The sequence below is a fragment of the Acomys russatus genome, chromosome 23 (genome assembly GCF_903995435.1).
Source record: "Acomys russatus chromosome 23, mAcoRus1.1, whole genome shotgun sequence".
Lineage (NCBI taxonomy): Eukaryota > Metazoa > Chordata > Mammalia > Rodentia > Muridae > Acomys > Acomys russatus.
The window spans coordinates 58,482,599-58,499,215 of NC_067159.1; the positions used below are offsets into that span (position 1 = coordinate 58,482,599).

The following is a 16,617-nucleotide window of genomic DNA, read 5'->3' on the forward strand; positions in this document are numbered from 1 at the left end:
CCAAATCATTGTGTTACTAGTTAAACCTACAGAAACATTTCATGCATGTGGGCTATGTGCAATGACAGTTTCGCTGCAGCCACAAACAACAGCTGTGAGATGCTGTGAGGGCAGCGGGGGAAAACGGTGCCTCTTAGGAATCCTTTAAATTGTATGTATTTAAAAACCACAGTGGATGCCATGTAATTACTTTTGTGTTTTTCTCAATAACCTGTGCATGAATGTGAGGGCATCTATCACTGGGGCAATATGCTTAATTTATGTGTTTCAAATTTCCTTAACACCTTTGACCTGAAATCAAATACAGCGATAGATGTAGTATGCAGTCATCATTCTGTGAATGGCAGATGGCATTTATGATGCAGTTTCAGAAACATAATGATGGGGATGAAGGTTTTTCACTGCTGAACGTGGGAGAGTGACTCCACTGCTCTTGCCTGGCATGTGTGAAGCCATGTGATGGGTCCTTAGAACACCAAACAAATGAAATAACAAAACAAAATACACAACAAGACAAAGCAGAGTCCTGGTTACTGGGTGATACCCTAACACATAGTATGACTCTGCACTTGGGTGTGAGGTGATGCTGCTCTCGGCAGGCAGTAAACAACCTACTGTGTAAAGTGCTTACTAGGCCATGGTTTTTAATCAGTGTTTTGGAGGGTATTCCTTCAACTTCCTCAAAAGCTCACTGCTGTGCCTGTGGAAGGAAGTGCCTCTGTGGTCTTCACACAGTGATGTCCCTGTCATCAAGTGGCTCTTGGTTGCTCCATGACTCTGAGCAGTTTACTCCTGAGGGTTCTATGAAAGCCTGGAGGACTGAGGAGCTGGCTTAGAGGGTAAAGGGCTTGATGCTCAAATATGAGGTCCTGAATGTGGATCTCCAGCACCCCTATAAAAAAGCTGGACATGGAAACTTGAATCCCAGCAGTAGAGACACAAAGACAGGAGGATTCTGGGGTTTGTTGCCAGACAGCTCAATCTATTCAGTAAACTCCATGCCAAAGAAAGATTATCTGTTAGACAGACAGGCAGAGTGCCTAAGGTATAACACCTAAGGTTATCTTGTGGCTTCCACATGCAGGTGCACATACAAGCATGTGTACACACACGCACACACGCACACACACACACACACAAACTCGCACACGCATTGGAAAATACTATATATCTTGTTTATCAACAGTGTATTTTAGAGGTTTCAAATGTGTATGTTATAGATTGAATAGGTGTTTTCTTCCCAAACTCACATGCTGATGTTCTGCCCTGCCCAATGTCATGAGGTCGCGACACGGAGCCTGTGGGAGGTAGTGCAATTGGAGGCAGCTATGAGACTGAGGAGAGAGCACCTTCAAGCTTCCTCCCATACACAACAGAGAGATAACACAACCACAGAAGTACAGCAGCTTCTGGAGGGCCGGAGAAGAACAGTGCGATGAAGACTGCCTTCCTGGGTACAAATTCTAAAACCATCAAAAGGCATGTCTCCTGTTTCAGCCATCTCAGTGGGGCTATTATTCCAAGAAGATGAAGAGAGGGAGGGAGGGCGGGAGGGAGAGAGAGAGAGAAAGAGAGAGAGAGAGAGAGAGAGAGAGAGAGAGAGAGAGAGAGAGAGAGAGAGAGAGAGAGAGAGAGGGAGATCATCGCTACATTTTCAAGGGGAAGTGGAACATTTGTTTTGTGAAGAATGAGGCCAGGTCCTTAAGCTTGGGCTGCAGTGGCTGCAGTTAGTTTACTGACCGAATCATTTCTCCAGCACTTAATTATACTTACATGCAAAGTAAGTACATTTTCCTGAACCAAACCAAACCAACCAAATAAAACAAATACCCCCTCAATAAAACTAAACCCAAAGACCTGGTAGAAGCACCATTGTTTTGTTTCCTTTGCATTCACTACTGATTTTCAAGTGAGTTTTTTCCAGAAGAGTTAGTCCAATCTACTGACACTTTCCTTATTCATTTTCTGAAATAACAATCAAAGGAACATAATAACACTAAAAATCTCTGAAAAACAAGCTATTCTGATGAAATTCTCAATCTTTACCCCTGTAAGCCAGCCACCAACCTTTGAATTAAGTGGTCCCATTTGTTTTTCACACTTTTAAGAGAGTTACCAATTTTAGCAAAAAGAAAATTAAGTATGTGATAACCTGGCACCCATTTTACTCCTGTAATTTCCCCATTTTTTATTTTGTATTTTCATTCTGAGTCAAGGCAATTAGTGGAAAGTCGGAACATTAGAGTTCTAAATAGAAAGACACATCCATTACCCACCCTTTCAGCCTGATGCTTTCAACCTCTTAACCACAGATCCACAGATAGCCCCAGACAGTTTACCAAGAGCAAATTAAGTGTCATTTTTAGAAGATTTATACAACTTTTTAGCTGGGAGTAAAAGACGGCCTTAACTGAGACTTTTTAATACAACTTGTGAGTTGGAATTAAAGAGTAAGATAACCTATGAAATCAGCAGTTATAAACTCTGTGGACTGGAATATAAAAAGTGAGGCTTGGCAGTATAAAGTACAAAGGCAACCACAGGGAGAGAGGACAATTTCTTTCTTTCTTTCTTTCTTTCTTTCTTTTTTTTTTTTTCTTTTGGTTCTTTGAGACAGGTTTTTTCTGTGTAGCCTTGGCTGTCCTGGACTCACTTTGTAGACCAGGCTGGCCTCGAACTCACAGTGATCTGCCTGCCTCTGCCTCCCAAGAGAGGACATTTTCCAGTAGACATTTGGTAGGGAGCAGAAGGCAATCACATCTGGACCCTTCCGACTCAGGGTTGTCTGTGAATTAGATGTTGTGATGTCACTTGGGTACCTGAGATTGGTGTAGACGTCTAAGCCCTAAGGTATCGCTCCTATTAGACCAGAGCTTGTCCATTAAACAAGATTGTCAGGTGTCTGTGATGCATGTTGAATTTTGAAAGCATGGACTATAAGATGAAAAGCAGTAAGTCTTAGGAAAAGAAGAAGAGACTACTCCAGGTAATAAGTAAGACAGGACTAAGGAGGCAGAACAAAGTTGTCTCATTGGAAGTCCAGAGCAAGGGAAGCCTAGAGAGTGATGGGACTGATGCACATGGTGTGTAAAAGCCATGCCAGTGTAAACAGTGTTTGTATGTTTTATCAGGAGAGTTGTTAATCTTAGAACATTAGCCAGTGGTTTCTCCAGTGATTGGCATAATATATGTGTACCATCAAAGCCTGAGCATTTTCATTCCTTCTTTCTTTTCTCTTTGCAAACTGTGGAGTTTATTAGGGATGCCTGCAGAGGCATAGGTGACCCATCATTACAGAAGTGTGGACAACTTTTCAGAAGCTACACCACTGAAGATGATGTCTCTCCCTTCTGCAGAAACCTCTGACTGTAGGTCTTCAGAAAGTTGTGGGTCAGCGCCTTCACGTCTGCATCACAGGGAAGCAAGGTTGGATGTGAACTGTGTCTCTAAGTGTTGAAAGCTGGGCCCTCATGTTCCCTCGTGTGGTGTGTTAGTGGTAGAGCTCTGGGAAGCAGCTGGATCATGAGAGTTCTAACGCCGTATGCATGGATGGATCCATAGCCTGACGGACTGCTGAGGCGGTAGAAGCTTAGGAGGCGTGTCCATGTGGGCCATTCCCTTCCTCGCACTTTGCGTCTGAGACACTGTGAGTTAAGCAACCCTGCTTTTCTCACACTCAGGGAGTTCAGCTGTATCACTGGAGCCAAGCAACAGAGTCACGTGACCACGCACTGCACCCAACTGATGCCATAAGCCAAAACAAACTTCCTCCTTTAAGTGTATTTTCTCATAGTGATGGAATGCTGGCCAGTACAAGTGGCTAAGGAAACCATACTACCTACTCTGACATCAGAAAGAGAATCTAGGACTAGAGTGGGCAACAATGCGTGATGGTGTTTCTCTGGGTTCCTGGGGTATGTGGTAGGGAGAGTGGAATGTGTCAGCAAAGGCCGGAAGTAGCCCTGGCAAAGTACAGTAGAAGGCTGGAGCCTGTGACCACGAGTTTCTAGATACTCTGCTTTTGTAGCTGTGAACCTTCACTCCAGGTGCTTATCAGAAAACATTTCTCTAGGACAGACACCTTCATATCCCTTTATCTTTTCACTATAAATCAGACTTCTTCATGGTTCATTCTGTTGATCATTGTCTTGTGAGCCCCATTAGGGGTGATTCCTGGGCCTAAGAACACTTGACCAACTAGTTACAGTAGCCTGAGAGTGGATCCTTATGTCCACACAGTCCACGGTGATCAAGGGCAATGTTGGTTATATTAAGTCAAAGTGCCTTTGATGGTTGCTTCAAGTTCTATAATTGAACTAAACAGAGAGTTCTCAACAGAGGAATATTGAATGGCTGAGAAACAGTTAAAGAAATGCTCAATGTCTTTAGTCATCAGAGAAATGCAGATCAAAATGACTCTGAGATTCCATTTTACACCCATCAGAATGGTTAAGATAAAAAATTCAAGTGACACCACATGCTGGCGAGGATGTGGAGAAAGAGGAACACACCTTCATTGCTGGTGGGAATGCAAACTTGTACAACCACTTTGGAAATCTATCTGGCGCTTTCTCAGAAAACTGGGAATAGGGCTTCCTCAAGACCCAGCTATTCCACTCCTTGGAATATACCCAGAAAATGCTTCACCACACAACAAGGACATATGTATGCTCAACCATGTTCATAGCAGCCTTATTCATAATAGCCAGAACCTGGAAACAGCCTAAATGCCCCTCAGTTGAAGAATGGATAAAGAAACTGTGGTACATTTACACTATGGAATACTACTCAGCTATTAAAAACAAGGAAATCCTGAAATTTGTGGACAAATGGATGGGGCTAGAAATGCTCATAATGAGTGAGTTCACCCAGAAGGAGAAAGACTCACATGGTATATACTCACTTATAATTGGGCACTAGCCCAAAAGGCATGTCCCACGAAAGTCGTCACTTACCAGGAGATTGGGACAGATGTGAGGACATCCTACTGAGACTCTGGGTAAGAGAAATATAGGAGGTGGGGAAATAGAAGGACCCAGAGGGTGCTAGAAACATACAAAAAGAACATCGTGATGGGTGTATCAGGGCCCAGTGCATCTGCTCAAACTATTGCACTAACCAAGGACAATACAAGTAGTAAACATCGAACCCCTACTCTGATCTACCCAATGGACAGAACATTCTCCACAGTCATGTGAAGAGTGGGGACTGACTCTGACATGAACTCTGGTGCCCCATATTTGACCACCTTCCCTTGATTGGGGAGGCCTGATGACACTCAAAGAAAGAATAAGCAGGCTACCAAGATGAGACTTGATAGCTTATGACCACATAGTGGGGGAGGAGGTCTCCCCTCAGTCTTAGACCTAGGGGAGGGGAATAAGGTGAAAGTGGGAGGGAGGGAGGAATGGGAGGATACAAGTTATGAGATAACAATTGAGTTGTAATCTGAATAAATTAATAAAATAAAAAAGCAACAAGGTGCCAGGTCTCCTTTAAGGAGGCACTGGCCCTACTGAACTCCTATATATTGCTTCTTTCACCCAGCACAAATGTTTCTTCTGGCTTTGTGCATCTGAGAATTTCATAAGAATGGACAGTTTCACCATGGAGAATCAGTGCTCTATCCTGTTGGTATTTGTTGACATAATCAGTAATTTCATAATGGAGATTCAGTGCTTTATCTCATCAGTATTTGAAGGTGTAGTGTTACTCTATTTACTACATACCAACATGAGAGTTGATGGCTGACTTGTGATCATGGGTCTGGTCCTTTGAACACAGTAGTGTAAATGCCTGTATTGATTCACTATTTCTCAGCTAAGGCTTCTCCTCATTTATAAGTCAAGGGACTTGAGTAAATCCTAAAGACGACTAAACTCAAAGGCCAACTCTAGTTTAGAGTTTGTGCAACACTACCTGGCTTCTGGGAAGGAAGCAGAGACACTCAGTCCTGCACCTACCAGCATGAGACAAATCCTGCACTGGGCAGACACAGAAATTTAGCATGTGGACTCCCAGTTTATGACAGGACTTTGTCCTAAATATGTCTGGGATTAAACCAGATTCCAGAATCCAGTTTGTCTCCTCAGGGGACAAGAGGTTAATAGATGCTGAAAACCACACCTCTGGATAGGAACTACTCCTCAGGGAGACTAAAACTGGTGCCTTTTCCTGATGAGAAAACATGCCTATGCTTGGCTAATCCAACTTCTTATTTTTGTCTTCAAAAAAAAAAAAAAAAAAAAAAAAATCAAGGAACTAGCTTGTATATACATGCAAACTAAGAGGCAAAATACCAATCACAGCATTTGTAGTGATAAATGAATTTGGATTCAGTTTCCCTGAGTTTGACCTAGGGAGGAAAGACCAGTGCCTAAACATATATTGGGAACAGGTTTTTGAAGAAAATCATATTGATAAAGAAAATTGCTTTTGTTCAAGACCCCAAAAATGCACATTTCACTCTGGTGGAGAAAATGGAACTAACTTTATAGAAATGTGCTGGATGGCCCGAGTACTGTGTTAGTGGTTGAACCTTTTACTGTTTTCCAAAATAGAATGTGTAAATGTAAATTTGTTGTATTGTTCACTTTTTAGAAGTGAAACTCTTTCCAGACAAGTGGCTGCTTGTCCTCTTGGTGGAGGACAGATGGGATGAGAGAAAGTAGTGACAAGTTCACCATGTAGCCTGCAGTGGTAGTGGCTCTAGAGCTAAACTCTTTGTCAACTTGAAGAGTTTAACAGGCAGTTTTCTGTCAGGTATCCCTAATTGTTTTTTAAAAGCTGAAGTTTTCCCTCCTTGTGTGTACTGAACTCTGTTAAATGAAAGAATTTATATACTCCACACTAGGATGAGGTAGCCAGAGCCTGAAGGAATGGCCTTACAGGAATGGTCTCACATGACTTCAGGCTGGAGATAGCATGTTCTGACACCTCATTTCATACATTGTCAATAAAGTCACTTCAGTGAAACACAGAGCATACGTAGCCCATAAGGAATTGTAAACTAAATGCTATAAGCCATTTAAGTTCAAATCAATTAAAAATTTGCAGTATGCTTTATCCTTTAAGACAACATTGGGATTTTATTTTCAGTTAAAAAAAAATTCTGGATAAGCAAATGATTTTCTCTTTGGTATCTAAAAATATACCAAGCGTCTACACATACAAAATTAATAGAGTGTAATTTCAACATACATATTGCCAAGACTTAAAAAATTGATTCCCCTTTTCAAGAAGTATTTAAGTGAATTTATAGCTGCTACTCAGTAAAAAGTGTCATACTGGTATTCTCTGTAAAGTACCATTAACAGTGTAACTGCAGGCATGATAGTCACTTTGCTTGAGAAATGCTCATGGTTGACTATTTCTCATTATATTGTATATCAGCAGTTGATTTAGTGTTTAGATATAAAGTTATTAAGATGTATACAAACATTAACTGAATGAAATACAGTCTAAAGGAAGAATTTTCACACACAGGCTGATGGGCTGGCATGGGTACTTACTTTCCGATGGTGTTGGGTAGCATTGTAAGTTGATTGTCATCTACTTTTAGAGTTGTTAACTTTTTCAGCAATCCTAAAACAGAGAAGATATTTTACTAAAACATCAGAGGAGAAAATGCCGCCGATGGAGATCAGAGGGTCACTTGTGATGGGTGCATGGTGTTTTGATCGGCTACGTTCTGCATATGCAACATACGTGCAGACACAGACTAGCTTTGTTTTTTGTCGTAAAAATTCACACGTCAGTGGGAGTAAATAGCATAATAGCACACAAATAAACAAACTCAAGGTCCACATACTTGCCAAGAGATGCGCCCACATCTTTTCCTGTTCATCAGCAAACGAATGGACCAGTAGAAACATTTTGAGTCAGCTGAGATTTAATATTGAATTAATTCCCAGGCACCAGTAACTAATTTTTGTTGTGTTACAAACTGGACACAGATCTAAATGGAGTGCAACAGCCAACAAGAGGCAAGGAAAGGTCCCGCAATAAAGTGCTTATGATCACAGACTTGGAAAATGACTAACTGGTCTCTGAGATCCTAGAAGTGTTAGACTTGATCAACGTTAGGTTAAAAAAAATAGTGTGATAGTTTAATGCATCAAATGGGTCTGGCCAGGGATTAATGTTAATGGACTATTCTTTTCGTGTGTGTGAGAGGTGTATGTGCTTTGTGGATGCATGTGTGTATGTATGCCTGTGGTGGCCAATGTTGGTTTCTGGAGTCTTCTAGGATTGCTCTTACACCTGCTTTCTTCGTTGGGGCCAGTTGTCTCCATCATACACAGAGCTGGCTGATTTTACTGATCTGGTTTGCAGGCTTGCTCTGGGGTCCTCTGGCTCCACCTTCTAAGGCTCAGACTACCATTTACTTGGGTGCTTGGAATCTAAAGTCTACTCCTCGCTTGTTTGGCAAGTACTTCAGCCACTGAGCCATCTCCATAGCCCCACAACTTCTTATTTTTTCAGTGTCTGACCCATGCCCTCCACATTTTTATGGCTTGCTCTCCTTCTAGCACTTTAATGTACAGTCACTACACAGTAATGAGAGAACAGCCACCATTGGCAAAATCACCCCTATTATACAGCCTGTAAATCAATGGTGGCTTGAATAGCCAAACCCAAGGACAAAACACACTTACCAGGTTAGCTTTTGCTTTATATGGGAGCTGTGTATATATCTATATACTGTAGACTATTATGTCCTGCAGAAATTCTGTCATTAAAATGTTGAATTTATGATCAAATATCATTCAAGGAATGCCAAACTAAAGAAAATTAAACCATTTTCTATAACAAAGTTTTTCTAGGAATTTTTGATATAATAATATGGAAATGTGATCCTCTGAAATTGTCTTGGAATTGTGTATATGTGTCTCTGTGTCTGCCTGTGTGTGTGTGTCCACATGCACATGGGTATTGAGCATCCTATGACTGTGTGTGTGTGTGTGTGTGTGTGTGTGTGTGAGTGTCTGTGTATGTCCCCACATGCACATGGGTATTGAGCATGCTGTGACTGTGTGTGTGTGTGTGCATATATTTTGAAACATCAACTCTGGGATGTAAGAGGACACACAGCTTTGTTTATGCACGGATTCACAGATTACAGTAGAATGTTTTGTAGCTCACAGCCCCAACGACACTGCTGTGTTCTAGTCAATCAGTGTAACTGTGGGAGTGTTAAGTCTCTTTACCACTGTACTGGCTCACAAGAAGCTGAGGTGTGGGTGATAGAAGGCTGAGAAGACACCAGGACATCAGGTCACTATGAGCTTTTCCAGAAAGTCTGAGGCCTCTGGCTTAAAGCAGTTATGAGGGAAACTTCAGGCAGGTTTAGACTCAGGCAAATGTTTTCTATGCAGACTAGAGGGGCGGCTCTCACAGGAATCTTTGCAGCAGAAGCAAGCCAGGCCTTTCTGCTCTGCCTGAGTCTGTGGATTTACATCCACACAGCTGTTCTGCTGCTCATACACTCCTCACGAATGTAGGCTGGACTATCTGAGAGGCTTGGGAGGACTTTAGCTGTGGGCCAACCCGCAGCTCCACTGAGGCTCCTGTCTTCTTCTTCCTCTGTGTTTGCAATCCCCATATTCTCTGTCTTTTTAAACGTTCCTGAATTTGAAGTATTGGCAAAAAGGATGGGGAGGATTATTGCTGTGATTGTAGATATTCTTGTATAGACAAATAATTAATATGAATGCACCAAACATTAAAATAGCCTTTTTATTAAAGTAGACGTTTATCTGGCATTTGCACACATTGTAGTAGCACTATGAAAACAAGTGGCTGTGTACTCCCCAGTAAGTCTAAGCTCTTACAGGAGCTGTCACTGACTGAATATTTGGTATGCCAGAGCCTTTCTAATAACATTATATTAACTAGTGAGGCCCTCAAAATGAGAACGTGGTGTTACTCCCACACAGTGATGAGCAAATGGAGCACAGAGCCATCACGTGACTTGCTGAAGGTCACACAGCTGTCAAGCAACTTGAACTCAGGTATCTTGACTGTGGAGTCCCTGCTCTAGTTACTAAGTGATCATATTTGGAAAAGCAAAACATTATTCATCCTCCTCTACTGATTTTATTTGTATCTAAAGATGCTTTTTTTTTTTTTTTAATTAAAACTGTCTGAGAGAGGAATAGAGGGCATTTCACCCTTCCTGGAGACAGCACATGGAGGAACCAACACAGAGTGTTTGCCTCTCTGTTGACTGACTCTCACCTGCAGGACTCATGACACCAGTGGATATTTTGTTTTAGTTGTATTTTATTTTACTAATTCTCTGGAAATTCTTAGGTCTTATTTTAAAAATTCCTGGTGGCTCAATAGATGATCCATGTTCCAATAAAAAAAGAGGGGGTGCCATTACTCACCCAGTTGGTGTCTGTGGTTATTTCAGGGCCCAGAATAAAGCCCTCAAGTCTGTTGGCCAATAGGAGAATTTCCTAAAGAAGACTGGTTTGTGTATATAACCAGGCCCCAGCAGATACCCCTGAAATTCCAGTCCAGTGAGAAGGTCTTGCCCACTCAGCTCAGTGTTCTATATCAATCAAACAGGATGCCTTTCCTCCAAGTGGTGGACAACTCCTCAGGCTGAATTTTAAAAAAAATGTATGTCTGTATATATGTGTGTATGTTTGCATTTAATCACTTTACAGCCTGATCCCAAGCCCCTCCCTCCTCTCCTCCCAGCCCCACTCTCATCTCCCCCTCCTCCCATTTCCCTCCATCCTTCTTCTCAGAGAAGGGGAGGCCCTCAAGCGCTGCCAACCCACTCTGGCACTTCCAGTCGCAGCAGGACTAAGAGCATCTTCCAGCACTGAGGCCGCACAAGGCAGCCCGGCTAGGAGAAGGGATCCAGAGGCAGGAAACAGAATCAGAGACCGCTCCTTCTCCCACTGCTGGACTCCCATGCGTTGACAGAGCTGCACATCTGCTGTATATGTCTAGGGGTTTTAAGTCCAGTTCGTCCATGCACTCTGGTTGGTGGTTCAGTCTCTGTGGGTCCCATGAGTGCAGCAGGTTAATTAAAAATTTTAATTTCCTTTTAAAAGAAATGTAAATTAACAAATAATCCTGCCAAAGTAAGAATGCCCTGTCTTCTGAATTGACTGGTCCTTCTCAAACAAATCATGTTTATGTAATTGTTATTTTTGCTGTGATCTATGACATCTATGACATACAGTTTTATTGTTTTCTAGTCTATGGTTATTTTAACTTCTTTTATTTTGTCTTCTGTATGGATTTTTCCCCTTCAATTTCTTGTCCTCTTATACTTTACCCCTTATACATTTTATCTCTATTTAAGTAGGCACATTTTTGTTTTTTAGCATACTTACTTAACTTCATTTTCCTGCATGATTTTGGGGTTCCTTATTTGTCAGGTAAATATTCATTCTTCTTATCATAAATAAGTTATTTACTAAGGAGGGCATAGCAGAGGCCAGACACACACAGTCTCAGTACTGGGAAGACAGCTATGGGCAAAATTATGTTCTCTGAATTGCCTATGTATTTTTGGTTGCATGGAGTGGTGCTGAGGGTGCAGAGTCACACACGGACACTCTGTTGTCTTGATCAGACAATGCTCTGTGTAGCCAGCAAGCCTCCTCGGTGTCACAACACACACACCAGCTCTTTCCGCACTCCTCTGCCCACAAATTTCATCTAAGGTGACCAATATGCTCACAGCACCAGACCTCTTGAGATGCATCAGGGACATGTGAGCACTTTAAGCAGGCTTTCCATTACTTCTGACGGCTGGAAAAACACTTTTTAGGATGTGTTGAATATGCAAATAAAAAAGTCAGCACATTTATGAGAAAAGCTAGTGTGATTTTTGTTAAAACTAGTGTTCTCCATCAGCCTTCAGAGGTGGTTAAAGTGGCGATCAAATACCAGAGGGAACAGGAAACTGCTTTGTCATCAAGTTTCCCCAGTTGGGTTACGTAGCCTGTGATTTAACTTTCAGAAGCATTAGCAATTTGCTGGATACATGACACATCTACTCCAAACAGTTAAAATTCCCACTTCAAAGTTAAGTGAATTGACAACTATTCTCCTACCTCAGATGTCTCATAAATAATAGGAAGAATACAAAGGATTATAACTTTCCTCATAAAATTTATAAGTAAAAAACCTAGGGTGCATGCTGTACCTACTCACATTTTATTTTTTACTGGCAAGCATCTTACAACATTAAGGACAATATGTCTTCTAAAAACTAATGGAATTAAAATCTATTTTATGTTCATATGTTTTTGTCTTATTTACCTGTTATACCAATGTTATAATATACCCACCATCACCAAATAACTCTAAATTTAAATACTTGCTCCTTATGACAAAACTGTACAACTCAGGATATTTGAGAATTTTAAGATACATCAATTTAATAGGAACATTTCATTACAGAGTTAACAGCTAAAGTTTACAGTTCATTTTAAGTTACTTGTAATATACTGTTTTATGGTCTTGCATGGTAAATTTGCTAATTCATTAATGTCAGGCTAGTGGTACATGCATAAATAAGTTATACTGCCAAAGAAGAAAACTGTACAAGACACAATTACTCCTGACAAAGTGTTACATCCTCACCTATTGAGTCAGGCAGCTGTTGCAACATATTGGACGATAGTAAGAGGTCCTCGAGGGCTTCGCATCCAGAAATATCCATGTCGACTGTTTCTATCCTGTTTTTTGACACGTCCAGGTACACCAACGTCTTTAACCTCCCTATAGACTTGAAGACAGTGCATAAACTCAGGGTTAGTCGGGGGAACTTCCACAAGGCTCTCGAAGCTGTAAAAACCACAGTGTTTGGAAATTAACTTTAAAGTCATCACCAGAACAGTAGAGAGGCCGTGGAAGCATTGATCACATGTACATTGATTGGAAATGGATACTGGTGCATCCGTTTGGAAACACAGAATCCTTACATGTCCAACACACTCCTAGACCTATTCTGCAGAATAAAAACACATGTCGACACAAATGGTCACAGATACATTATTCACAATAGCTAAGTGGCAGCAGCCCAAGCCTGCCTCAGTGACTGCATGGGTAAGCAAAAGTGGCCTGCCCACATAATGGATATTATTTGGCAGTAACAGTGAGTGAAGTGTTGAAATGTGCTGCAAAATAGATGAACTTCGAAAGGTGCAAGCCACACATCCCCACACATTACAGGATTACACTCATATGTAATGTCCAACACTGGTAAATTTATAGGCAGAAAGTGGAGAAGATTGCCAAAGATTTAGGATCCCTTTTAAGGGTGATGGAAATGTTCTAAAGTTAGAGCATGATGATTATTCTAGAACACTGTGAGTCTGCTAAAGAAGAAAAACCTGCCGAGTTATACAGCCTGTGAATTTTATCTTACTGCAGTGGTTATAGATAAATTCTGCGCCAATGCAGCAGTCAGAGGACAACAGGTCTCAACGTTGCCAATGGAGTACTGAACACTGTGTATTATCTTTAAGGTTTAGATGCCTCAGAAAGAAGTGAAATTATAATTTGGACTTGATTTTGGCAATTACAATGTAGGAGGCAAAGAAGTCTTTGTACTTGCAGATAAGGACGAGAGGAACCTGGAATGTTAAACACACAGGGTTGTTTTTTCAAAGAAATGAATACATAACCTGCCATCTGCCCAGAAGTCTCGGAGAAGAAGCCAATGGCCAAGACTATACTGGACCCTCCCCCAGACCCTTAACATAACCTTGTTTTTCTCAGTTAGTCTACTGAGACTATCTGTATGGAAGGTGTCATATGTGCTTTACAAAGAGTTTTGATGTAGTCATGTCTGATCTTTATTTAGCTTACTTTGTTCTTCAAATAGATCTATGTATGCTTTATTGTACACATGGGATTGAGTTAATCACCAGCAGCAAAGTCTTCACCAATTGTGCTGTGGTTAAATATGCCTAAAACAAACCACTCAAGGTCATACTCCCGAGGTTTGAACCGGCCTCGGGTACTTACTCATGTTGAATTGAACTGACTTCTTGTTTCCCACAGATCAGTACTCTGCTGGCCATGGTGGTCGCAGAGACCCCTGCGTCACTCTGCTCACTCGCCAGCCCTTTCTGAGACTCTCTTCATATGCTGCTGTCTGCGCTACCATACTGCAGACCACATCATGAGCCAGCAGATATGTCTAGGAAAAAACTTGTCTAGATGAACACAGTGGAATTTTAAAAATGTAAACAAATTCTCCCTGTGAAGTACAGGCCGATTTTCGATTCAAAACATTTCTGCTTCCTCCTTCCAAGGACTTTGATCTTTACTGCTCAACACCATGATAATCACAAGGGTTTTTTTTTTTTTTTTTTTTTTTTCATCTTTAGAAAGTTCACATTACTGAAGGCAAAAATCCAAAGAAACAATTAAAGTATTCCTTATATTGCATGAAAATTCATATGAGAAATATCACAGAGGAAAGGGGAAAGGACAAAGATCGTCCAGCAGGTGTAATTTGCCAGGAAAAAGGAAACTTAAAGGTAGAAAGATGGTCTAGTAAGTAAAGTGTCTGCTGCAGAAGTCTGAGAACCTCAGTTCAATCCCTGGCACCCATTCAGAAACCAGGCATGGTGGCGTGTGCTTGCAATCCTAGTGCTGGAGAGGCAGAGACAGACCTGAAGACAGGCAGGCAGGCTAGCTGAGCCAGCGAGCCTCAGGTATAGCAAGAGATGCTATGTTAAAAAATAAGATGGAGACTAATTGAGAAGGTCACCTAATATTGATCTCAGGGACTCTATATATGTACACACATATGCACATACCCTCACACTAGCACATACACACATGTGCACACGTGCACATATATACACACACACCCCGCACGTACACACACACACACACACACACACACACACACACACACACACAAGCACACAAAGAAAAGAAAGAGGAAACCTGGAAGAGAAGAGAGAACAGCTCTCACTCACAGAGAAGCTTGGAGAAGTGGCATGTTGAAAGCATTAATAGCAACTGAGATGTGTGCTTTACTCAGGTTTTCAGGAAGAGGACTGGTGCAGAAAGGAGTCACATGACATGAGGCCGTGAAAACTTAATCTTTCAGGCAAGAGGAGCTATGAAAAGGTTGTTAGATAGAAATAGATTGATCAGATCTGTGCTTAGAAAAAGTAACTCCACATGGTATATACTCACTTATAATTGGTCACTAGCCCAAAAGGCATGTCCCATGAAAGTTTTCACTTACCAGGAGATTGGGATAGTTGTGAAGACATCCTTTTGGGACTCTAGGTGAGAGAAGTATGGGAGAATGGGGAAATAGAAGGATCCAGAGGGCCCTAGAAACCTACAACAAGAATATCATGATGGGCGGATCTGGGCCCAGGGGTTCAGCTCAAACTACTGCACCAAACAAGGACAGTTCTTTCAGTGAACATCAAACCCCTTCTCAGATCTAGCCAATGGACAGGACATTATCCACAGTTGATTGGATAGTGAGGACTGTCTCAGACATGAACTCTGTTGCCCTATATTTGACCACTTCCCTGTGGCGGGGAGGCCTGGTACCACTCAGAGAAAGAATAAGCAGACTGCCAAGATGAGACTTGATAGCCTTTGACCATATAGTGAGGGAGGAGGTCCCCCTCAGTCATAGACATAGGGAAAGGGAATAGGGTAAAAGTGGGAGGGAGGGAGAAATGGGAGGATACAAGGTATGGGATAACACTTGAGATGTAATCTGAAGAAATTAATTAAATAAAAAAAAAAAGAGGAACTATAAAAAAAGAAAAAGAAAAAGTAAGTTCAAGGGGTGTTAACAAAGGCAGACTCATGATTAGAATCTAGGACCCTCTTAGATGCTGTGCCATGGGCTTGAGGCATCACAACCAATCATATGTCAGAAATATGCAAAGTTACAGGAAGTTCCCAGCAAGAAACATGAAGGAGATCATCCCCAAGCAAACAAAAAACACATAAAGAGAAACTACTGAAGAGTTCCCTCTTGCTGCCATACCCTAAATGGCGTGGCTGTAGAGCGTTTTGTTGTAGTGGCTATTACCCAGAGTCTGGGGAGGATTTAAGACGTTTGGAAGGCTCAGATGCTTAGCTGCAAGCACTGCTCTGCTTCTTATAGGGAACTTCGGTGTCTCTGGATTTTATCCTGCGGTATGCAGGGTCTTGGAAGAATCCCTCAGACAATAAGGAACTACTGGCTCCTGGACAAAGTATTTTGTCTGTGTAGTAGCCAAGTTCCTAAGGCAGCGGACGTGAGGAGGAAGAAGGATTGACTCAAGAAAGAGGTGAAGTCAAGTCAAGGATTTCTGACTGACTGCACAGGGTGGGCGGTTCAGCCCCTGCTGTGGTCACTCAGCTTGCACATGTACAACAGGAAACAGTTAGGCAAAAGTCTGCATCTTCCTTTGCTTCAGGGTGTTTCCAGATAAGTGTCTCATGTTTTTTGATTGCATAGCAATTCATGCACCTTAGAGCATAAATAAGCCAGCAAAATTAATCAATAGACAGACACTTGACACTAAGAGTTTTTACATATTTTAAATTTAGTATTTTATATTCTTGTGATACAATTTGCAATGTGGATCAGCTGTAATGATCCCCTAC

The 16,617-nt window shown here is 41.6% G+C and overlaps 1 protein-coding gene across 1 annotated transcript in view; it reads right to left on the reverse strand.

Annotated features, from left to right (window-relative positions):
* The window catches only part of Lrrc7 (leucine rich repeat containing 7), a 471,125-nt gene that overhangs the window by 90,875 nt on the left and 363,633 nt on the right, over positions 1 to 16,617 (reverse strand). The window contains exons 10-11 of the mRNA XM_051165943.1: positions 12,616 to 12,760; positions 7,512 to 7,584 (exon numbers count right to left, since the gene is read on the reverse strand). Coding sequence (XP_051021900.1) covers positions 7,512 to 7,584; positions 12,616 to 12,760 — 218 coding nt within the window. The remainder of the gene's footprint in view (positions 1 to 7,511; positions 7,585 to 12,615; positions 12,761 to 16,617) is intronic.